We start from the raw sequence: 24,109 nt of genomic DNA, 5'->3' as shown, positions 1-24,109 counted from the left end.
CGACACACATCAAAGTTGCTGCTGAACGCAGCAGGCTGAGACCCTTCGTCATGACCTGAAACGTCGACTGTACCTCTCCCTAGAGATGCAGCCTGGCCTGCTGCGTTCACCAGCATCTTTGATGTGTGTTGTTAGAGAACAAGAGCTGGTGAATGGCATTGGTGTAGAAGGGCCCTTGAGGATCTTTACTCCGCCTGTACAGGTATCTTGTATTCATGTCATTAGACCACAGTCAATAATCTGAGGGAACATCAAATCGGAGTGTGGGATAGGCGGGGTATTGAAACTACAGATTACAGTGAGTTGCCAGATCTCTTCTGAGTGCAGCGTCTTGCAGGACGCAGTGCATTCCTGTGGGTCTCGGATCCTCCTCGGCAGGAGCTGTTCCTGGCCAGGGACAGATCCTTGCCCCGGATCCCAGCCTAGAACCGAACTCCCGGAACAGCTGGTGCTGACAGGCGATTGCAACAGATTGGGGCGGGGTCAGTATCTATGACGACAGATGGCTGATTGGCTGTCGAGAGCGCGCACGCTCTACGTCGGGAGCGAGTTTGGAGGTAGATGGGCACCGAGACGCTGCTATATTGATCCCAGGAGCCATGCTGTGGGCAGCGGGGTCGGTTGTGAGGAGGTTCGGCACCTCGGCGGTGAGACACAGGACGGAGGATGGGGGCCCCGACTGTCTGCCCATCCGCCTTCCCTTCAACCCATTCCCCTTTCGCTCTTCGTCTCTCCTCCCCAGTATCTTCCCCGTCCATATCCCCCTATCCTGCACCCCTCCACCTGTCTCAGACCCCGGTTCCCGTTCGTCCAGCCATTGTTCCCTTACAACACCCATCTGTCTGTCTACCCCGGGTTTCGGTTTCCGTTTCCTGATCCCTCTCCCGCAAGGAGATATACCCGAAATAACAGTCTGTCCTTGGGCTCGGTCCCAGCGGAGGGAGGGGGGTTTGAGAGCCCCTCTAACCGCCCGCCCACCCACCCACCCACCCACTCGCTCGTTCGACCCCTTTCTGTACCCTACGTTACTACCAACAACCTCTCCATTCCCTGCAGTCTGCTTCCTGCACCGGACAGTTGCTGCGCCGCTGCCGAATGGACACGTTGCATTGCATTAGTCTCCGCGGTGGGACTCGGGCCAGCGCGGCGATAGACACCCTGACCTTCCAATGCGAAAAGTCTTCAGGACTCCCAACACCCGCAGATACCCTGTTTTCTCCCCTTTCCCCGACAGCCTGCCCCGGTCAAGATCCTCTTCCCTGGTCAGCCTGCTCCTGCACTGGGAAGCCCGATTCTCCGCAGACAAACGGGACCCTCATTCACACTGACCTCACTATCGCCTTTCTGTGTTTGACTTCCCTTGCACCATGCCACAAGCGACATCTACCCCCTCGTGCTGTCTCCCTCACCCCATGCCCGGTCATATAGTCGGAGAGCGCGACAAGCTCTTTGACCCACCTAGTACGTCTGTCACCCACACTCCCACCTCCTGTCTTCTTCCTTAATCCCCACTGCTTCTCTCTTTCTTCCCCACACCTGCAGCCCAAACTCTGTCTCTCTTCCCACCCTGCATCCTTGGGCAGCATCCTGTCTCTGTAGCTTCTGTCAATTTTTTCACCATCTCTCTGGGATCCACCAATCCTGGCTCTATCCCTGGGACAACTTTGCACCACATCCTGTGTTTTGATTCAGTTCCCCTTCTTTTATAGATTAATTACCAGAATAAGCTCAAGGTAGCTCTAATTGGCCAGAGTTTGTTTGGGCAGGAGGTTTACAGCAGCCTGCGGAAAGAAGGACACAAAGTAGTTGGTGTATTCACTGTTCCTGACCGTGATGGAAAAGCTGACCCTCTGGGTGAGTGTTGTACACTGGTCAGTGTCAGCTTCCTGCACTGACTCTGGGATGTTTTGTTTTAGTTTTGTCAGTCTGATGTATACAAGTGTGAAGAATGTAGGTGGCATTATTTATAAATAATTACCCTGGTTTATTGAGCCTAGTAATCAGTAAGCATATGGTGACGACTGGCTAATCCATTGTGCCCACAATACCAAGCTTGAAGTCCATGTATAAATTCTTTTGGAAGACTGTGCACAACATTACACATCTGAAGGGCCTGTTCCTGTTCTAAATACTCAATATTTTTTAAATTATCACTCCATTGCTGTTCTTTCCAATCTAGTTCAGAATTACCACTTTCTCTATATAGACGAGATAGGTACAGAACAGGCTGAACATGATGCCAAATTAAAGTAAACCTATGTCCATTCCCTTCCTGTTCGTGTGCTTTCACTACCTCCTCTGGCAGTGCATTCCCCACACATACCACTGTATAAAGTCACCTCCCCTCTGGCAGTGCATTCCCCACACATACCGCTGTATAAAGTCACCTCCCCTCTGGCAGTGCATTCCCCACACATACCACTGTATAAAGTCACCTCCCCTCTGGCAGTGCATTCCCCACACATACCGCTGTATAAAGTCACCTCCCCTCTGGCAGTGCATTCCCCACACATACCACTGTATAAAACTTCCTCCTCTGGCAGTGCATTCCAGACACATACCACTGTATAAAATTAAACCTTGCCTCATAAAACTTCTTTCAAACTTTCGCCCTCCTATTAAAGCTATGCCTTCTAATATTTGACATTTCCACTCTGGGGGGAAAAAGACTCCACCAGCCTTTTCTCTGACTCTCAATGTACGGAAGAGAGAACAGTTGTGCACAGCAACAGGCCCTTTGTCCCACAATGCCTGTGCTGAACACAATTAAACTAAATTATGTGATCTACATCCCTCCATTCACTGCATATGTGTCTTTCAAACAGCCTCTTAAACACAGCTATTGTATCTATTTTCACCTCTAACCCGTTCCAGGTATTTGTATAAAACAAAACTTGCCCTCCATGTCTCCTTTAAAAATAGTCATACTTTATTGATCCTGGGGGAGATTGGTTTTCATTACAGTTGCACCATAAATGATTAAATACTAATAAAAGAGTAATATGTAAATTATGCCAGGAAATAAGTCCAGGACCTGCCTATTGGCTCAGGGTGTCTGACCCTCCAAGGGAGGAGTTGTAAAGTTTGATGGCCACAGGCAGGAATGACTTCCTATGACGCTCTGTGTTGCATCTCGGTGGAATGAGTCTCTGGCTGAATGTACTCCTGTGCCCACCCAGTACATTACGTAGTGGATGGGAGACATTGATCAAGATGACATGCAACTTGGACAGCATCCTCTTTTCAGACACCACCATGAGAGAGTCCAGTTTCATCCCCACAACATCACTGGCCTTACGAATGAGTTTGTTGATTCTGTTGGTGTCTGCCACCCTCAGCCTGCTGCCCCAGCACACAACAGCAAACATGATAACACTGGCCACCACAGACTCATAGAACATCCTCAGCATCGTCCGGCAGATGTTAAAGGACCTCAGTCTCCTCAGGAAATAGAGATGGCTCTGACCCTTCTTGTAGACAACCTCAGTGTTCTTTGACCAGTCCAGTTTATTGTCAATTCGTATCCCCAGGTATTTGTAATCCTCCACCATGTCCACACTGACCCCCTGGATGGAAACAGGGGTCACCAGTACCTTAGCTCTCCTCAGGTCTACCACCAGCTCCTTAGTCTTTTTCACATTAAGCTGCAGATAATTCTGCACACACCATGTGACAAAGATTCCTACCGTAGCCCTGTACTCAGCCTCATCCCCCTTGCTGATGCATCCAACTATGGCAGAGTCATCAGAAAACTTCTGAAGATGACAAGACTCCATGCAGTAGTTGAAGTCCGAGGTGTAAATGGTGAAGAGAAAGGGAGACAAGACAGTCCCCTGTGGAGCCCCAGTGCTGCTGATCACTCTGTCGGACACACACTGTTGCAAGCACACGTAGTGTGGTCTGCCAGTCAGGTAATCAAGAATCCATGACACCAGGAAAGCATCCACCTGCATCGCTGTCAGCTTCTCCCCCAGCAGAGCAGGGCGGATGGTGTTGAACACACTGGAGAAGTCAAAAAAACATGACCCTCACAGTGCTCGCTGGCTTGTCCAGGTGGGCGTAGACACGGTTCAGTAGGTAGACGATGGCATCCTCAACTCCTAGTTGGGGCTGGTGGGCGAACTGGAGGGGATCTAAGTGTGGCCTGACCATAGGCTCAAGCAGCTCCAGAACAAGTCTCTCCAGGGTCTTCATGATGTGGGAGGTCAATGCCACCGGTCTGTAGTCATTGAGGCCTCTGGGACGCGGCATCTTCGGCACAGGGACGAGGCAGGATGTCTTCCACAGCACAGGAACCCTCCGGAGCCTCAGGCTCAGGTTGAAGACTTGGCGAAGTACTCCACATAGCTGAGGGGCACAGGCTTTGAGCACCCTGGTACTGACACCATCCGGTCCTGCAGCCTTGCTTGGGTTGAGACGTTTCAGCTGTCTTCTCACCTGTTCAGCTGTGAAGTCCATCGTGGTGGTTTCGAGTGGGGAAGGGGTATAGTCATGAGAGCAGGGTGGTGGACTGTGAGGAGGGGAAGGAGGGGAGAGTGGAATATGTGTTGGTTAGGGGCCGACAACAGATGGTTCATGTGTGGGATGGGCAGGAGTCACAATGTCAAATCTGTTAAAGAACAGGATAAGTTCATTGGCCCTGTCCACACTGCCTTCAGCTCCTCTGTTGCTAGTTTCCCAGAACCCAGTGATGGTCCTCATCCCACTCCAGACCTCTCTCATGTTGTTCTGCTGGAGTTTCCACTCAAGCTTCCTCCTGTACCTGTCTTTAGCCTCCCTGATCCTGGCTTTCAGGTCCCTCTGTATTGCCCTCAGCTCCTCCCTATTTCCATCTCTAAACACCCTCTTTATAGCATTCAGGATGTCCTTAATGTCCTTTGTCACCCATGGCTTGTTATTTGAATAACAAAGGACAAACTTCTCCCTCACCTTAAATATCTGTTTGTTGTGTTTGATATTTCTACTCTGGGGAAGAGATTCAGACTATCTATGCCCCTCATAGTTTCAAAATTGTGTTGTCAGGTCTCCCCTCAGCCTTTGCTGCTCCACAAAGAAAAAGAACTGAAGTGTGTCCAACGTCTCATAGCATGTGCCCTCTAATCCAGACGGCATCCCAGTGACTCTTCTGCACCCTTTCTCAAGCCGCCTTGTAATGTGGTGACCAGACCTGAAAACTCCAGATGTGGCCTGACCAACATTTTATACTGGCGCAATATGACTTGGTGCCCTCAATGATGAAGACAGGCATGCCACACACTGACTTTATCACCCTGTCTACTTGTGTTGTCACTTTCTGGGTGGGGGGGTTGTACAGACTTGCACCCCAAGATCCCTTGTAGCCACACGTCACAACAGTGGTGTGCAGAGGATTATCTCTGAATGCACAACACACTGAACCTGAAGTGGATGGGCTACAGCAGCAGAAAGCCATTGGAGGTACCCAGTAAAGTGGGTATCACAGACAATAGGAGACCCAGCACTGATCCCTATGGAACACCGCTATTTACAGCTCTCCAACCCAAGCAAGGCTGCAGGACCGGATGGTGTCAGTACCAGGGTGCTCAAAGCCTGTGCCCCTCAGCTATGTGGAGTACTTCGCCATGTATTCAACCTGAGCCTGAGGCTCCGGAGGGTTCCTGTACTGTGGAAGACGTCCTGCCTCGTCCCTGTGCCGAAGATGCCGCGCCCCAGCGGCCTCAATGACTACAGACCGGTGGCATTGACCTCCCACATCATGAAGACCCTGGACAGACTTGTTCTGGAGCTGCTCCGGCCTATGGTCAGGCCACACTTAGATCCCCTCCAGTTCGCCTACCAGCCCCAACTAGGAGTTGAGGATGCCATCGTCTTCCTGCTGAACCGTGTCTATGCCCACCTGGACAAGCCAGCGAGCACTGTGAGGGTCATGTTTTTTGACTTCTCCAGTGCGTTCAACACCATCCGCCCTGCTCTGCTGGGGGAGAAGCTGACAGTGATGCAGGTGGATGCTTCCCTGGTATCATGGATTCTTGATTATCTGAATGGCAGACCACAGTACGTGTGCTTGCAACACTGTGTGTCCGACAGAGTGATCAGCAGCACTGGGGCTCCACAGGGGACTGTCTTGTCTCCCTTTCTCTTCACCATTTACACCTCGGACTTCAACTACTGCACAGAGTCTTGTCATCTTCAGAAGTTTTCGGATGACTCTTCCAAAATTGGATGCATCAGCAAGGGAGATGAGGCTGAGTACAGGGCTACGGTAGGAAACTTTGTCACATGGTGTGAGCAGAATTATCTGCAGCTTAATGTGAAGAAGACTAAGGAGCTGGTGGTAGACCTGAGGAGAGCTAAGGTACCGGTGACCCCTGTTTCCATCCGGGGGTCAGTGTGGACATGGTGGAGGATTACAAATACCTGGGGATACAAATTGACAATAAACTGGACTGGTCAAAGAACACTGAGGCTGTCTACAAGAAGGGTCAGAGCCATCTCTGTTTCCTGAGGAGACTGAGGTCCTTTAACATCTGCCGGACGATGCTGAGGATGTTCTACGAGTCTGTGGTGGCCAGTGCTATCATGTTTGCTGTTGTGTGCTGGGGCAGCAGGCTGAGGGTAGCAGACACCAACAGAATCAACAAACTCATTCGTAAGGCCAGTGATGTTGTGGGGATGGAACTGGACTCTCTCACGGTGGTGTCTGAAAAGAGAATGCTGTCTAAATTGCATACCATCTTGGTCAATGTCTCCCATCCACTACATAATGTACTGGGTGGGCACAGGAGTACATTCAGCCAGAGACTCATTCCACCGAGATGCAGCACAGAGCGTCATAGAAAGTCATTCCTGCCTGTGGCCATCCAACTTTACAACTCCTCCCTTGGAGGGTCAGACACCCTGAGCCAATAGGCTGGTCCTGGACTTATTTCATAATTTCCTGGCATAATTTACATATTACTATTTAACTATTTATGGTTCTATTACTATTTATTATTCATGGAGCAACTGTAACGAAAACCAATTTCCCCCGGGATTAATAAAGTATGATTATGACATTCAAAGTAAGTCACCCCCCCCCCCCACCCCAAATACGCCAGTTTTGAACCTGGTTCAGCAACTCACCATTTATCTCAATATTGTGGATGAGCTCACCATGATGGACCTTGTGAAAGCTTTACTGAAGTCCATGTAGACAACATTCAGTGTTGCACCCTCATCAATCATCTTGCTCACTACAGAATAAAAGAAAGTAATCAATTTTGTAAGACATGACCCTTCTTGCACAAAACCTTGCTGACTATCCCTAATAAGTTTATGCATTTCTAAGTAGATACTGTCCCTAAGAATTTTCTCTGAAATGCTCATTGAACTCTGACCTTGTATTTCATTCGTTAGCTGATGGTCCTATTGTTTACTTAATTCTTGGGCAATTATGTCACTAAGTGTGTCAATATCAGTGGAGCCTTTGTTCCTTCACTGAAAGGTCTAATAGATTCATTTTTAAATTTCTGAAATAAAATGTAAATTTCACTGCCAATTATTGTATCATGGGCAAAGTTACTTGATAAATCTGTAATGTATTGAGGCATTTTAATACAATGTCATTCTGCCTGTCCTGATTCTCTCAAAGCAAACAATTAGATCTTACTGAATTACATTTGGCAAAGTCGTGTGCACTTCCAATATGTGGAAGCAACCTGACTGACCCACCATCCCTCCAATTGAAAACCAAGTTGTTTCTCTCTGACAAGGGGTTCTTAACCTGAAACATGAGCTGTTTCTTCTTCCACAGATCTGCCACACCTGCTAACTGATTCTGTTCTGAGTTCAGATTTCCACCCTTTGCAAACTTTTGATTTTCACTGCCTGACTATCCTATGCTCTGCATTAGAATAGGTCTGAAATGGCACAAATCCCCACGAGCAGAGGGGACTTTTAATTCTATAGTGGATTCCTGTTAATTGAGCATTGGTTCATCAGGCAGCCACTTATTTGGCACAACTCTTAAAGAACAAAAACTAATGAAGAAAATAGCCTGGAATTCCTTCATTTATTTGGGGCGCTATGCTTCTTAATTGAGTCAGGAAACTGTTGTTGAGCAGTTTCTACTTGGTGTCAGTTGCTTGCACGTGTGTGGCCATTCTACACTGCACCGTGCTTAAACAGTTTTTGAATAGCGCCAGTTGTGTGTATTTGTGTTCAAAAAGCAGTGATTTTTGTCGCTGATAATCGGTGAGAAATGACTGGTAACTGTTCAGAACTGTTTTGCTCACTGTGGTTTCAAGCATTCAGACTTGGAGATGTGAGAAACAGTGGGAAGTGAAAATGAAGCAATTTCATTACTTCAGCAAGTTAGGAACTATGAGGAATTTGAAGGCACCGACAATCATTTTGAATGAAAATGAAGATTTGGAGGATGCAACAGTTTCTAACTGGCATCGATCACATGAACGTCTGTGACCTTTAGACACTAAACCATGCTTAGGGCCACCAGATTTTAAATAGTGTCGGTTGCGAATGCTTGTGTTATGTTATTCATTTGTGCCATTGAGGCCGGATTAAAAAGCAGTGATTATTGATGCTATTTCATGCAGGAAGGCAACGAAGGCAGTCCATTATCTACACTAGGTTTCTGTGCTGATTTTGTTTATTTACAGTTAATCAAAAGACAGCAGTATACAGTGGATGAACTCCTCTGTCGAAAACTATTAGGAACTAATACAGTTTTATAGTACCATAGCAATATTGGTAGTGTTCTAATTTGTTCTGTACTTTATTTAAAAACATAATTTGGTGCTCAGTTAAATGGTAGTCTGCCTTTTTAAAACTATTTCAATGAAACCAGCTAATTAGGGCAGCTGCTTGACTGGGCCAAAATGTATTGGTCTCAATGAGCCCCAACTAACTGCAATCCATTGTACTTCCTCTGCATTTACAGGTACACAACAAGCAGTTATGGACCCAACATCAGGCTTCCAATCACAAAACTAACCCTCTACATCTCCCTCTGCCTCATTGCAACATACACAATTGGTCAGGCAGCATCTATGGCGATAAGTAAACAGTGGACGTTTTGGGCTGAGACCTGCCAGATGGTTTATGATGCTGCCTGACCTGCTGAGTTCTTCCAGCATTTTGTGTGTGTTGCTCTGGATTTCCAGCGTCTGCAGAAGCTATGTCTGATTTGTAACACCACCTCATTATTTCTTTATTTGTACCATTTATTTTGTAATTTCTAGTCATTTTATGATTTTGCACTCTAAGGTTCATCCATCGTCATCGATGAAGACCTTGACACCATTAGTACTCTTACAAGGTCGAGTTGCTAGCTCGACACTCAACCCGGCACGAATGGAAAATGTGTCCGGGAGCAGCCCGACTGGATTCGAACTCGGGAACCTTTGCTCCGGAGTCCAGCACTGATGTCACTGCGCCACCAGCCGGCTGATGGTGTCAAGACTAGCACTTGATTTGGATTTAAGTGAGGGAGAGTTACGCAGCGTCAGCCTCATTCTCTTCCCAGTTCCCATCTGGATTCACTGGCAAGACAAGAGTCGAGACAGTTGGAGATGGGACTAGGCGCAGTGGATGACCAGGACGCCTTCGGTGTCTTGTCCTTCTCTACGTGTTCCATGACGCTTGCAGAGACCGCCTTCTTGATTGTTGGACCTTCCATTGGTCTCGTCCGCTCAATCCGCTGGAGTCTGTCTTCACATGCTGGGATAGACAACTCCCTATCTCACCGAGGGTTTGAGACCCGTCGGCTACCCTCACCTGGTTTAGCTGGCTTGTCGAAGCCATTGCTCGGGGTGTGGCCGCTGTCACATGCAAACAGCTACGGGGAGCCACAGGTGAGAGCTGAGTACCAGGTGGGGACCAAAGGTGGACAAACCGCCCTGAAAAGGACGTGACATGTTCCCCCACCAGAGGTGCTACCCCTCCCTGACACCCCATACACCCCGATAGATTTTGCACTGTATTGTTGCCACAAAAACACAAATTTTTCCTCGTACAAGACTAATAATAAACCTAATTCTGCTGTGCTTTTGCAGCAAGCCTGACCTGATCCAATATATTCTCGTATGAGACCTGGTCACAAAAATGAACAAAGCGTTTTGTATTTTTGATGCTCTTACTATCTTTATTTGTTCTGCTTGATAGGCTGATGCAGAACCACATGCTGCTTCATTCACCATGTGGTTTATCCATATGTTGTATTCCAGGGTATCATTTTCTGAAGGGAAATTTCATCGACTGTTTCCAAGAGAGCTCTTTCCAGAAATGGCTCAGACTGCTAGTCACACCAGCCTCAGACAGCCCAATACACACTGATTCATCTGCCTGTATGTCTTGACAGAGTGATATACTGTATGTTTTGTGCTGTAGAACTTGCCAACCTAGAAATTACACCTCCTTCTGCAACAGACTCCTGGGCTGTGCCATGACAATTTGGAAAGAATCTGATTGGATTTGGAATGTGTTTTCTCAGGTGATTTGTTGGCCAGGGATGTGGGCACAGACCCTGGTAGTCTCCCTGCTTCCTCTGTCCCATCCTTGTAAACTATGGAGACCTACCTCACGCTTTGAAATGTGTATGAACCAGTGAATAAAGTTCTGGGACTGCCTGCTGCAGGATGTGAGGGGTCTCACTGCTGAGTTGCCTGATTTGTTTCCTCTGTCTTCACCAAGCTGTCAGTCCTTCACTGAACCCTCCCCCTCCCTCTATCCACACACACACACACACACACACACACATACACACACACACACACACACACACACACACACACACACACACACACAGAGGTGGGGAATTCTTTGTGCTGAGTGGTGCTGGAATTCTGTAAAGTGCTGATGGTTTTGTCATTGTCAACGCTGTAGTGTTCAGAAAGCTGCAGGAACTCCGTGGATCAGGCGACATCTATGGACAGTCGATGGTGAAGGTTGAGAGGTCCAGTACAGGATCTGCAATCTCTTGTGTCTGATGCGTAAAGCTGTAACCTAGGGGCCACACTCCAGTGCACCGTGGTTTTATCACTGTTTTAAAAGGCGATGGTTTTGATGGCATGTGTCCTTTTTTGGCAGCTTGTTCACAACCATTGAATGGTGTCTCTCAGTAGCTTTGTGGGGTTGGCATCTGGCAATAATTTTAAGGTTTGCTTGTGACAAAGCCAAGAGCCCTGAGTTTGTGAGAAAGGTGGCTTCCAGACCCTGGGTCTTTGGTTCATCTCAGATTCTCCATTCCGAGGGGGGAGCTTGACTTGTCCAGCAGGTTTATCAATAGACAATTCATTCTGTTGGGTTGTAGACTATGCAGATGCAATGTAAAGTACGATTCTTGTTTGTGTTGGCCTCCCCCGACAGTGGAGAAGGTTAAGGATGGATGTGGGCGTGAGAATGGGAAGGGGAGTTAACTGAGAGCTTGAGACAGTGTGAGTGCTCTGTAAAATTGGTGTTCAGCTTGCACTGATATAGAAGCAACCACGTTGGGGCACCAAAGCAGTCGACAGGATTCGAGGTGAGCGTGAGCCTTTCTGCAGCTGGGAGAGCTGTTTAGGATGGTGGTGAGGGAGGTGAAGGTGGTACATCAGTGTTACATCACCTGCAAGGGCAGGGGAAGGTGCCAAGGGTCAGGGAGTCCCTACGGAGTAGGGAGGAGATGATGTGGCTGCTGGTACTGATAAATAATGTTCTGGATGTGAATCTGATGGGATGAAAAGTGAGGACAAAGGTCGGGAGAGAGCAGAATTCTGGGAACTGGAGGAAGTACAAAAGAGTCATGGTAGAGTCAGTCACATCTCATGAGGGAGGAGAGGACATTTCAGCTGTCCTGGAATGGAAAGTCGATTCCATTCGATTTAGTGAAGATGGGGAAAGTTAGGAGAGGGTCTTTTGAAGAGACGGTGATAAGAGATGTAGTCTATGTACAGAAGCTGTGGTAGTCAGTGGGTTTATAGTAAATGTCAGTGGATAGTTTGTCTCCTGAGATGGAGACAGAGAATGAGGAAAAAAGTAGAGAGATGTGACAAATAGCCCAATTGAATTTGAGGGTAGGGTTGAATTGTAGTAAAATTGCATTAATTTTATCTAGTTCCATCATTTGGTAAAGGAGAATATGTGTAAATGATGCCCTTGTCAATTGAGGCCACTTGACAGGGAGCTGCACCAGCAAGAGTACTGCCTTTGGATGGGACATGAAGCCAAACCTCACTTCTGTGCCAGGAAAACATGAAAGATAGGAGGGCAACTTTTGGAAGATGAGCAAGAGGATTATTCCTAGTGACTTGGGCAATATCTACAATATCTGCTGTTCGTGTGGAGAGTGACTGTTATGATTCCTACATTAAAACAATGGCTGCTTTTAAAAATTCATCAGTCACAAGGTGTAATGGTCTGAGAGTGATTAAAGTGTGTAGCTTAGACATAGAGCATCGCATATTACGGCATGGTACAGACCCTTTGGCACGTGATGTGCAGACTTTTTAACTCTAAGATCAATCTAACCCTTTCCTCTGACGTACCCTGCAATTTTTAACCATCCGGGTGCTTATCTCAACTTATCTTTTTTTCCAGTCCTGATGAAGGCTCTTGGCCCAAAAAACATCGACTGTCTATTCTTTTCCATAGATACTGCCTGATTTGCTGAGTTCCTCCAGCATCTTGTGTGTGTTGCCTTGGATTTTCAAAATCTCTGGATTTTCTTGTGCTTGTGTTTATCTAAGAGTCTCTTAAATGCCCTTAATGTATCTGTCTTTACCACAACCCCTGCATCACTTTGTGTGTTTTAAAAGAAAACACAAACAAACCTGTCTTAGACATCTCCACTCTACTTTCTACCAGTCTCCTTAAAATTATGCCTCCTCGTATTAGCTATTTCTGCCCAGGGAAAAAGGTCTAGCTATCTACTCTATCTATGTCTGTAATCTTGAGCTCCTCTGTCAACTCACCTCTCATCCTCCTCCGCACCAGAAAAAAGCTAAACCAACCTTCAAAAGACACGCTCTCCAATTGAAGAAGCATTCTGCTAAATCTCCTCTGCATCCACTCTAACGTTTCCACATCCTTCCCGTAACAAGGAGACCAGAACTGAGCACTAAACCAGGGTTTTATTGATGCAGGTCTCTTCTCCATTCAGGCTTTCTGGTTGCAAGCCCACATCAATCTCTCTGCTTTGATTATCCAGATACCATTAGCAGCGTGGATGGGAGAGGGGAGGTGAGAAGCTGGCTTGCAAGTAATGATTACAGAAACTTACAGGTGTAAATTTATTTTCTCCTCAGCGGTTGCTGCAGACAAGGATGGTGTCCCGGTCTATAAGTTCCCCAGATGGAGGCTGAAGGGGAAACCTATTACTGATGTTATTGAAGCCTATAAATCTGTCGGAGCAGAGCTAAATGTGCTTCCGTTCTGTAGCCAGTTTATCCCAATGGACGTTATTAATTACCCTCAGCATGGATCAATAATCTACCACCCGTCACTACTTCCTCGCCACAGGGGTGCAGCTGCTATAAACTGGTAAGAATATCAGAGCAGAGAGCAGCAATAGCCTCTGCTTCAGCTTGTGTGTGTCGTGACAATCTGGTAGATCTGAAGCTTAATGCAGAGCAAACATTTTCATCTCGTGCATATTCTGACATCATCTTGTCAGTAAAACTTGGTGAAATTGCACTCATTTTGCCACCTTGTTTAAACTACTGTGTCCATTAATAATTTACAAAAACCCAATCGGTTTTCAGATGTTTTCTTCCAGGGAGCTGCTTGTTTTACTCGAATAAAGACATAGACGAGGGAGAGGAAGCTGTGTGAAATTTGTCAGTGTGGATTGGACCTTGTTTAAGTACAAGTAGGACCTTGCTGTGTGTGAGACGTGTATTGTCAGCCTGTTCAGATTAGTGTTGGAAATTTATCGAGTGATGTAGATTCTCTCTGCTCAAGCAAACAGATTCCAGCAACTCTTAGTGTTAGCAAAGGGAAGGTTTGCTCAGCAGTACAGGGCATAGAGACAAAGAAAGGAAGGGGGATTGTGTGCAAAGAGCTCTGGTTCTGGCCTCCCTGAGCGCACAGTATATCAGCATTACGACCAATTTGCTGTTTTCCATTGCTGAGCCAGCACTGCCAAGGAGAGCTGGGGCTCTGCACAAGTTGGTCTTTAACCTGGAGGAGAGAGTTGTGGGAAGCATTGTCGCTGGCAATGTTCCCTCTAAAATCTGTGCATGCACACACATCTTTTGCTGCGAGCGCAAAGGGATTTAAACTGTGCACCAGAGGTTATCACCCTCTACCTCGTTGGCATATTAAGTATATTTAAGTATACTAAAGTACATGTGAAAAGATTGATATTATTACATGCTGTCATATAGTCTATAAGAATCATTGATGTCTATTATTTTATTTCTTTTAAACAATGAACACCAAACTGGACTCAGTAGTTTATTATCCTTAGAGTAGCTTCAGGGTAACTTCCAATTAAAAATTCAGTGTGCACATGTTGTCAGTGGACAAGAAATTGCCCAGCACAGGTTTTTTGTGCTCACTGGTCATTACAAATTGGAGGTCCTTGGAGGTTAAAAGTTGCCTAAGTGGTAATGTGAGAGCCCAGTGGTTAATATGGTAGTTGTCTAGGAGTTTTCCTATTGAAGGTTGTATAGGAAAGCTTCTGGGAAGAGAGACAGAGTGGTGAATATGATGGTTCACATTGGTGCCATCTATGATCTAGATACAGAATCATGGAGAGCTTGTCACTGGATTGATAGCAATCCCAGGGAGGGAATCCCAAAGTTGTTTTCAGTGCTTCATACTTTTTTTTAATTCATTCAAAGGGCCACGGCTTCATCAGCAAATCTAACAATTAGCATCTCATCCCTGTTTGACTATGAGAAAATGACTGTCCTTTTGAAAAGAAGGCCTTGAAGTGTGGATAGACCCACCGTGCTGTCAGGGAGAGAGTTCCAGGATTCTGGCCTGGCATGTTTACAAGGAAACAAATTTCATGTCATATGGCAGGGAAGTGAAACCTCATTCTGAAACATGCAGTGAAATGCTTCATTTGCATTAGCAAACAACATGCCAGAGTGTGCAGGGGGCAGCCTGCAAGTGTTGCCACACATTGTGTAGATGGTGTGTGGTTTGAAAGGTATCTTCCAGGTGCTGGTCTCCCCCATGCTCATCCTGCTGGCTGATGTAGATCATGGGTTTGGAAGGTGCTTTCTGGTTGAGTTGCTATAATATATCCTGTAGATGGTATAACCTGCTGCTGCTGTGAGCTGGTGGAGGGGCCAGTGAATTGTTATGCATGGGGTGTGGGTTGCAACGTCCTGTGTGGTGTTAATTTTCATGTGTTGTTGCTGCTGCAAGTGGAGATTATTCCATCATTCTCCTGACTTGAGCCTTGGAGATGGTGGACAGGCTTTGGGAAATTAGGTGGTGAGTTACTCACCGCAGGGTTCCCAGCCTCTGATCTTCTCTGGTAGCCACACTGTGCATGTGGCTATTCCAGTTCAGTTTCCGGGTTAGTGGTAACCCCCTGCCCCCACCGGGATACTGGTAGTGAAGAATTCAGGGAGGGTAAAGGGGGTGAGAGCTGGATTTTCCCTTGTTGACCTTGCTGATGTGAGTGGTGTATGTAACTTGTCACTGGCCTGGATGTAGTCTAAGTCTTGCTGTGTTTATTGTGGACTGCTTCATTGCCTGAGGAATTGTGAATGGTGCTGGACACTGTACGATCATCAGCAACCATCCAATGGCACTTTATGATTGAAGGTCACTGATGAAATAGCTGAAGATGGTTTGGATGAAGACACAGCCCTAAAGAATGGAGATTTTCAATACTTAAACTAGTAAACTAGGATCACATCTCAGTGGTGATTGGATAATTTGTGTATTTTTTTATATCAGAGTAAAAGGAAATTAAAGGTAGAAGCAATAAAAAGGGCAGTAAAGTTCCTGTGACTGTTGTAACAAATCATCCCCGTCGAGCCAGGGAACAAAGTTTGCTTCAGTGAGTCACCCTACCCCAATGTCATTTGCCTGTTAGTTGCTCTGTGACTTAAACTCCTAGGTACCCAAATTGAGCACAAATAAGAGGAGCTCGTCAGACCCACCAGGGATGTGGACAACACCCAAATTCCGAGAAAGATTGGCTAAAGCAGGGTGGTGACTCTAAATGGAAAGCAAGATTACGGAAGTTGAATTTCATTTAAATACAGACCAACAGTAGTGTCTCAGACTTCTAACAAATAATCATGGAACGCCTAGTAACTATAGTGTTGGAACCCTGTGTCAGTTGTAATGACATTCTTAAATGGATATTTATCCCCTGTTGTCAATTGGCATAACAAATGGATTCTCTTTGGGAGATTCCTGTGGCAGATTCTATGAATATTGTACATTGTCCATAAATCTGTCTTAAAGACCATTTGCCTATCAATTATTTCTTAACTGAAGATTAGATTAGATTAGATTATGAGGACACAGTCCTCTTTTATTGTCATTTAGTAATGCATGCATTAAGAAATGATACAAAGTTTCTCCAGAGTGATATCACAGAAACACATGACAAACCAACTGAAAAACTGACAAAACCACATAATTATAACATATAGTTACAACAGTGCAAAGCAATACCGTAATTTGATAAAGAACAGACCATGGGCACGGCAAAAAGTCTCAAAGTCTCTCGAAAGTCCCATCATCTCACGCAGACAGAGAACCTTCAGTGCCGCAAACTTGCCGATGCAGCATCCTGGAAGCATCCGACCACAGTCCGACTCTGAGTCCGTCCGAAAACTGCAAGACTCCTACCAGCTCTCCGATACCGAACACCGAGCACCATCTCTGCCGAGCGCTTCGACTCCGGCCCCGGCAACAGGCGATAGGCAAACCGAGGATCTGGGGCCTTCCCCTCCAGAGATTCTCGATCGCACAGTAGCAGCGGCAGCGAAGCGGGCATTTCAGAAGTTTCTCCAGGTGTTCCTCCGTGCTTCTCACAGCTGTCTCCATCAAAGCAGGATTGTGCACGGCCCCTAGTTACACATACGATATCATTCGGAACGGCCGCGTGCACTGCATCGCGCCGCCATCTTCTCCTCCCTCCTAACAGATGAGCTCCATTCTGTGAATCTGTTTTTCAGTGAAATGTTCCCCAAATAATTTTCACCTTGTTTGCTTGTTACATACACCTGTTAGGGTGCATTCTCCAGTTACCTTATAAGGTAACCGTAGCCTTCAGCCAGGAGCAGATGTCATCAGGTGGTTCCCAACCTTCACAGTGAGAGTGAGATCTGTTTGAGAATGGGAAATTGTTAGAGAATTTAATACTGATCAAACACAAAGTAGGCAAAAACGTGGAAACTAGTTAGTGCCTTTATTTCATGGGGAGCACAACATCTCCCCCAATGCAAGGTTACAATTCCAATTTGTACAGTGAATCTAATCATATCATGCCCTCCTCACAATGCTGCCAACTCCCAGTCCTCGAGCTTAATTTTTCCTCCACAGAAACATTGAAAAGAGCAAGTCTCAGTGTGTGTGAGACTCACTTGGTGCCAATAAAAAGAAGTGAGATTTAAGCAGAGCAGCCTCGGTTGGAGTGGGATAGATTTAGAGTGGAGAACTGAGGCTTTGACAGGAAAGGCGGCAGCCAATTTCCTTTTCTCAATTCCTCCGTCTCTGCTGTATCTGCTCTCAGGATGAGGCTTTTCATTCCAGAACAAAGGAGATGTCCTCCTGCAAAGAAAGGTCTTCCCTTCCTCCACCATCAACACTGACCTCAACTGCACCTCTTCCATTTCACATTCATCTACTCTCACCCATTCCTCCCGTCACCCCACCAGGAATTGGGTTCCTCTAGTCCTCTTGTATGGGATTCCAAGTTGATGGGTAGTAATCCTGAGATCACAACCCTGGAGGTCCTGCCCTTTAACTTAGCACCTAACTCCCTATGCAGAACCTCATTACTTATCCTACCCATGTCATTGGTACTTACATGGACCAAGACCTCTGGCTGTTCACCTTCCCACTTTAGAATACTGAGGGCTCGATCCGAGATGTTCCGGGCCCTGGCACCTAGAAGGCAACATACCATCCAGGAATCTCATTCTTGTCCATAAAACCTTCTGTCCATTCGTCAAAGTAACGAATCCCCCATCACCACAGCATACCTCCTTTCCCTCCCCTTTAGAGTCACAGAGACAGACTCAGTGCCAGAGACCCGACTACTGTAACTTTCCTCTGTTAGGTCATCCCCAATGACAGTATCCAAAGTTAAGGGGGATGGCCACAGTACTCTGCACTGGCTCCTTAACCCCTTTCCCCTTCTTTGATATCACCCAGTTTCCTGTGTTCTGCACTTTGGGTGTAACTACCTCTCTAAATGTCCCATCTACCATCACTTCAGTCTCCTGAATGATCCCTGATGCAGATTGTTAGAAGCTGCAGTTTGATAAACATCTTGCAGTTGTAGTTGTCAGGGACACTGGAGGTCTCCCTGTCTTCCCACCTCCCACAGTAGGAGTATTCAACTACCCTGCCTGGCATCTCTATTGTCCTAGATAAGCAGATATTAAGAAGGGAAGGGGAGAAAACACAACCACGAGCTTTACTTATCTTTGCTTTCTCTGACTGAAGCCTCGAAGAGCTAAAACCTCAAGGTCACCACTCTGACTCTGTCCACTTGTGCGATGGCTGCTGCTCTTGATGCTGCCTTGCTAATCAATCCCAAATGAAGATTGGCCACTGGTCAAAGTTCTGTAATGCTGGCACGACCCACTGCTGCCTTTTTCTACTCGGACAGTGGACCTGAATGAAATCTCCTTCTCTCAAACTTCCAATGTCCACCCCAATTTGCTTCAAGATATTAAATTCAAGACATTAAAAACACTTCCTCTGTAATCTGTATAGGTTCTATGACCTCGCTGCTGCTTTGCCTCACTTCTATAGACTGTGTGTGTGTCTCCCAGGTGAATACAGATTCAAAAATCCACTTAAGATCACCCCCCCCCCCAGCTCTCTACCTTTCTGATCTTTCAAAAGACCATTTTTGTCCCTTGCTGTCCTTTTAACATATCCGTAAAATCCCTTGGGATTCTCCTTCTCCTTGTCTGTTAAAGTACGTCATGTCTTTTTTTTTAAGCCCTCCTGATTTCCTTAAGTGTTCTCTTGCAATTTTTTATACTCCATAAGTACCTCATTTGTTCCTACCTGCTATGCACCTTTTTCTTAAATAGAGTCTCAGTATCTCTTGAAAACAAAGGTCACTCAACCTGTTATCTTTACCTTTTATTCTGACGGGTACATACAAGCTTTGTACTCTCATTATTTCACTTTTGAAGGCCTCCCATTTGCCAAGAGCATCATTGCCAGAAAACAACCTCTCCCAATCCACACTTGTGAGGTCCTTTCTGGTACCATCAAAATTGGCCATTCTCCAAGTTAGAATCTCAACCCGTGCACCAGACCTATCTTTTTTCCATATGTACTTTGAAGCTAATGGCATTATGATCACTAAGTCTTCCCCTACACAAACTTCTGTCACTTGCCCTGTCTCATTCTCTGATAGGAGATCAGTTGTCACACACTGCCTCATTGGGACTGATATATGCTGATTAAGGAAACTTTCCTGAACACATTTGAGAATCTCTATTCTGTCTAGCAACACACAAAAATGCTGGAGGAACTCAGTGGGCCAGGCATCATCTATGGAAAAGAAAAAACAGTCGAAGTTTCAGGCAGAGACCCTTCATCAAGGTTGTGTGATGATTTGGATTTCCAGCATCTGCAGATTTTCTCGTGTTTGTGTTGTCTAGTCCATCTAGTACTTTTACACTATGGGATTCCCAGTCAATATGTAGAAAGTTTAAAATCACCTACTATATATTTCTGGCAACAGTCTGCAATCTCACTATAAAAATTTGTTCCCCTAAATCCTGGCGACTGTTGGGTGGTCTATAATACAGCCCCTTTAATATGGCCATATCTTTTTTTATTCCTCAGTTCCACCCACAAAGCCTCACTTGTCCAGTTCTCCAGTCTGTCATTTTCCCTGACTAGTAATGCCACCCCTCCCCCTTTAATCACTCCCTCTCTGTTTTGTCTAAAACAATGGAACCCCAGAATATTGAGCTGCCAGTCCTGCCCCTCCTGAAGCCAAGTCTCACTAATAGCTACAAATCATGATTCCATGTGTTGATTGATGCTTTTCTGAGGATATTTCTTGCATTGAAATAAATGCAACCCAGGATACAAGTTGCACCGTGCACAACCTTTTGATTTGTGAATTTGTCCGAGATCTTAACAGCATCCCATCACCCTCCAACTCTAGTTTAAAACCCCTCCATGCAGCACCAGCAAACCTTCCCACTGGGATATTAGTCCCCTTCCTGTTCAGGTGCAAAAGTGTCTTGTGTACAGACTGTTCCCTGGAAGGGAGCCCAATGATGCAGAAAATCTGCCCCCCCCCCCACACTTTAGCCACGTGTTCAGCTGTATGACCTTCCTATTTCCAGCCTCACTAGCATGTGGCACGGGTAGCAATCCTGAGATCACAACTCTGGAGGTCCCGTCCTTTGACTTGGCACCTAACTTCCTGAACTCATTTTTTTTTTAAGAGTGAAGCCACTTGTGTACAGTGCTCCTCCCATCATGCTTGTGGTATTGGCATCTTTTCTGGAGGGTTGCGGAATCCTTTACATGAGTCATTGAACCATAGAGCGCCACAGCACAGAAACGGCCCGTTTGTTCTGCTGCACCCCTCAAGGCCCTACTGTTGTAGAGCGCAATCTGGAATTGCTTCCCGCTACAGCCTTTATGTGACCAGTTTACTGCTGTCCCTTTTCTTGGCTCCTTGCCCAAGTCACAAGTCCTTGCTGTGAGAGGTGTTGCAGTGTTCTATGATGTCAGTTCCATGTTCGAACACCATCAGCTCGGGGTAATAAAGCCTTGACTTAATAAATTTCTTTAATAGCTTCAGAAACGTGGTGCATCTGAGTTGCTAATGAGCTCTACCTTTAATCCTGTATGAGAGTATGTGTGTACTCTCAAAAGATAGTTCAGAGGTTGCAGTGGAACAAGATTTTGCAGAGAAACTGCTCGATGTGTTGCTGAAGGAACATCCCATGAATTCCATTCCATTTGATCTTTCCCATTGCCCTGAAAATATCTTTTTTTTTCCCCACCTCCCAAGTTGATATCTAGTTTCCGTTTAAAAGTTGTTCTTGAATCTGCTTCTTGTACTTTTTCAGGCAGTGCTTTTACATCGTAGTAACTTGCTAAACTGAACTCTTGTCTCTCCACTCGCCCTTTTGCTAATTACTTGTCAAAATTTGTCCTATCGTTTACAACTGTAGGTAAAGCTAAGGTATGTTCGGTTGTTCCACACGCTGCTGAAGGGTGCAGTGATGAGCCGCTCCTCAGTTCCAGTATTCTGGCTTCACACCTCATCGTGGCTGTGACCTTATGCAACTTGCACCATTTGACCTTTTGCACATGTTTTCCACTGGCTGTGCAATTTCCTCCCATACCCCACAGACGGATGCATAATGGGCCACTGTAAGTGTCAGTGAGTGGTGGACTCTGGGGGTACTGGGGCAGTAAAACAAGATCAGCTTTGATGGATTGTCAGTGACTCTTTCAGTTTAAAGTGAAGCCACACAGTGTAACTTGTACTGATCTGTCGTTCCACTGCTGTGTGATTTTAACCAGAAGTACAGGGCCTTAGTTAAAATGACCACTCACAGATGAAGAGTGAGTTTTGCTGAGGACTCTTCAGCCTGATTCTTCCTCCTCCTCGGTTTCTCACGGCATTCATGTCACTGGTATCAAGAACGTGTGATACTTGTTTTCGCCAGTACTAATCAGCACTCTTGCATACCTGTTAGTTTTTCTTGGGTCATCTCCTCTGTCTACATGTGATCTTTTCACCTTGGTCTTCACAACGTTAGATAGACCTTTCTCAGTAGGGGATTGAAATGTCGGTTAGGATGAACAACATGAAAGGAGGCTACAACTACCCACTGCCTACACAGAAAAAGTGGTGTGGCAGATGTCCTGACCCTGATTAACTCACCCCACACACTTGGCTGGATGAATGCTTGAGCCAAGGCACCAGGTGCATTGGTCCCTGTCACAGAGCAATGACGTCGTATGACTGTTTACCTTGGCTAAGCAATGGTGGGTGGTACAGCTGGACTTGCGTGTTAATTTGCTCAATATATTTCGCAAAAAATTGGTAAACATCTCTTCCCCACTTGGGAATGTTCTGAGAACAGCAACTCCTGGTCTGGCCAGAGTAGTTTTAAAGATAGCACAGGTGGTAGGAAGGATGTAATTTGATTCAGTAGGTGGAGATTATTGTAAAAGTGTTGCAGTGAATTGAATAGGGGTTCAAAATATAAGATTTACAGGTTAGAATTTGCCACAGCACTTATTAATACTGTGCCCTGTTGTTTCCCAATTGCCCCTGCCTGTTTCATTACTGTTTTTTACCCACAAAATTAACACCACACTGTTTATCCATTAGCCTTCTGTTTCTGCAGTTTCTTTATTCGTGCTATTTTCATTAAAACATTCACATGAGAAGGGTGCCTGAACCATTCACAACCCATTGAAGAGTACAATATTTTTGTCTGGCTCAACAGGACTGATGTGATGTTACTCATACCTGACCTGTTACAAAGCAGAAGTCAGTCTCAAAGTAAGGAGTTGGGCATTCAGGATTGAGATGTGGCATTTCTTCACCCAGAGGGTATGAGTTATTGAAATTCTCTGCCCAAGAATGCCAGGTCCCTGGGGTAACAGGCAGACAGAAGCATGTGTAGTGGTGGGCCCAATGTGGGGATGATGGGCCTTGTTTTTATTCTTTTGGTCTTTATGTTCTTGCAAAGACTTCATTTATTTTACTTGGAACACAATAGTACAGGCCCTTCCCTTCGGCCTGCAATGTTGTGCCAACCTTGTAACCTATTCTAAGATCAACCTGACCCTTCTCTCCCACGTAGCCCTCCATTTTCTGCCACTCGTGCCTAAGAGTTTAAGTTTTCCTGATGTATCCACTCTACCACCACCCTGGGCGAGGCGTTTCACACCCTCCTCTCCATGTTTAAAAAAAATCTCCCACTGACATTCTCCTTGTGCTTTCTTACAATTACCTGAACATTAGACGCCACATAAAATTATTGCCGGGGCTTTCTCATCCCCTCATTCTGCCGTCAGAATCTTCCTTTTAATTTCACTCTTACAATTTCCACACACTTCTGTGTTTCTGTTGTCTGACACATTCCTCCTTCCCTCTGTAATCCTCATCTAGAACCCCTTGAATCTCCCCAAATGTCCCCTACTGTTCCGAGACCAAGTTACTCCCCAGTAGCTGTTTCCAGTTCACTTTTGTTGATCATTTTCAGAGGCAGTCTCATGGGATTAGGAATGACTCAGAGGCCAGGGTTAAAAGATTAAAGATTCTTTATTTGTTACATGTACATGGAAACATACAGTGAAACGTGTTGGGGGTTGCCTGCAAGTGTTGCCAGACTTTCGACAGTAACGTAGCATGCCTGCAACTTACTCATACGTCTTTAGGCTGTGGGAGGAAACCGAAGCACCCGGAGGCAATCCACATGGAGAACGTACAGACTCCTTACAGCTGTGGGAGTTGAAACCTGTTGCTGTAAGGTAACCACTACGCTTCTGTGCTGCCCCAGATGGGGCAGGAGGTGCTTAGCGGGGTCTGCTTTAGGAGGTGAGCATGCTCTCCCCGACTTTGTTCGATGTCTGCATGCTTCTGACAAGGAGATGACGTTCCTGGTACCATCCCAAATGTGTGTTGTCTACTCCAAGTTGTCATAGGCCAGGCACTCTTAGGGTTAGCAGGAATGCTGTATGGTTTTGAATCTTCTGTCCTGTTGTTGGTCTCTTGCAGTAATGGGCCTAGAATCAAGTGCCTGTTTTATCATCTGTTGTCATGTGTACAAGGACACATTGGGGAAATTTAATTCTGTGTGCCATCCAGACTGATATTTGCCATTCAGCAGAGAAAGCAAACAATGCAGAATGTAGTGTATAAATTGGGAATGCGGCCTGCTCCCAAGGTAGTGTTATTTCTGGGATGGGACAGATGATGGTAGTGGCAAGATTGAGCCAA

The 24,109-nt window shown here is 46.0% G+C and overlaps 1 protein-coding gene across 1 annotated transcript in view; it reads left to right on the top strand.

Annotated features, from left to right (window-relative positions):
- The first annotated feature begins 510 nt into the window (after positions 1–510).
- The window catches only part of aldh1l2 (aldehyde dehydrogenase 1 family, member L2), a 171,051-nt gene continuing 147,452 nt past the window's right edge, over positions 511–24,109 (top strand). The window contains exons 1-3 of the mRNA XM_063072229.1: positions 511–647; positions 1,710–1,854; positions 13,260–13,494. Of these exons, the coding sequence (XP_062928299.1) occupies positions 600–647; positions 1,710–1,854; positions 13,260–13,494 (428 nt within the window). The 5' untranslated portion in view covers positions 511–599. The remainder of the gene's footprint in view (positions 648–1,709; positions 1,855–13,259; positions 13,495–24,109) is intronic.

This window comes from Mobula hypostoma, chromosome 20, assembly GCF_963921235.1.
Source record: "Mobula hypostoma chromosome 20, sMobHyp1.1, whole genome shotgun sequence".
Classification (NCBI taxonomy): Eukaryota; Metazoa; Chordata; class Chondrichthyes; order Myliobatiformes; family Myliobatidae; genus Mobula; species Mobula hypostoma.
The sequence above is the reverse complement of the archived record's forward strand: the minus strand, read 5'-3'. Positions and strand labels throughout refer to the sequence as shown.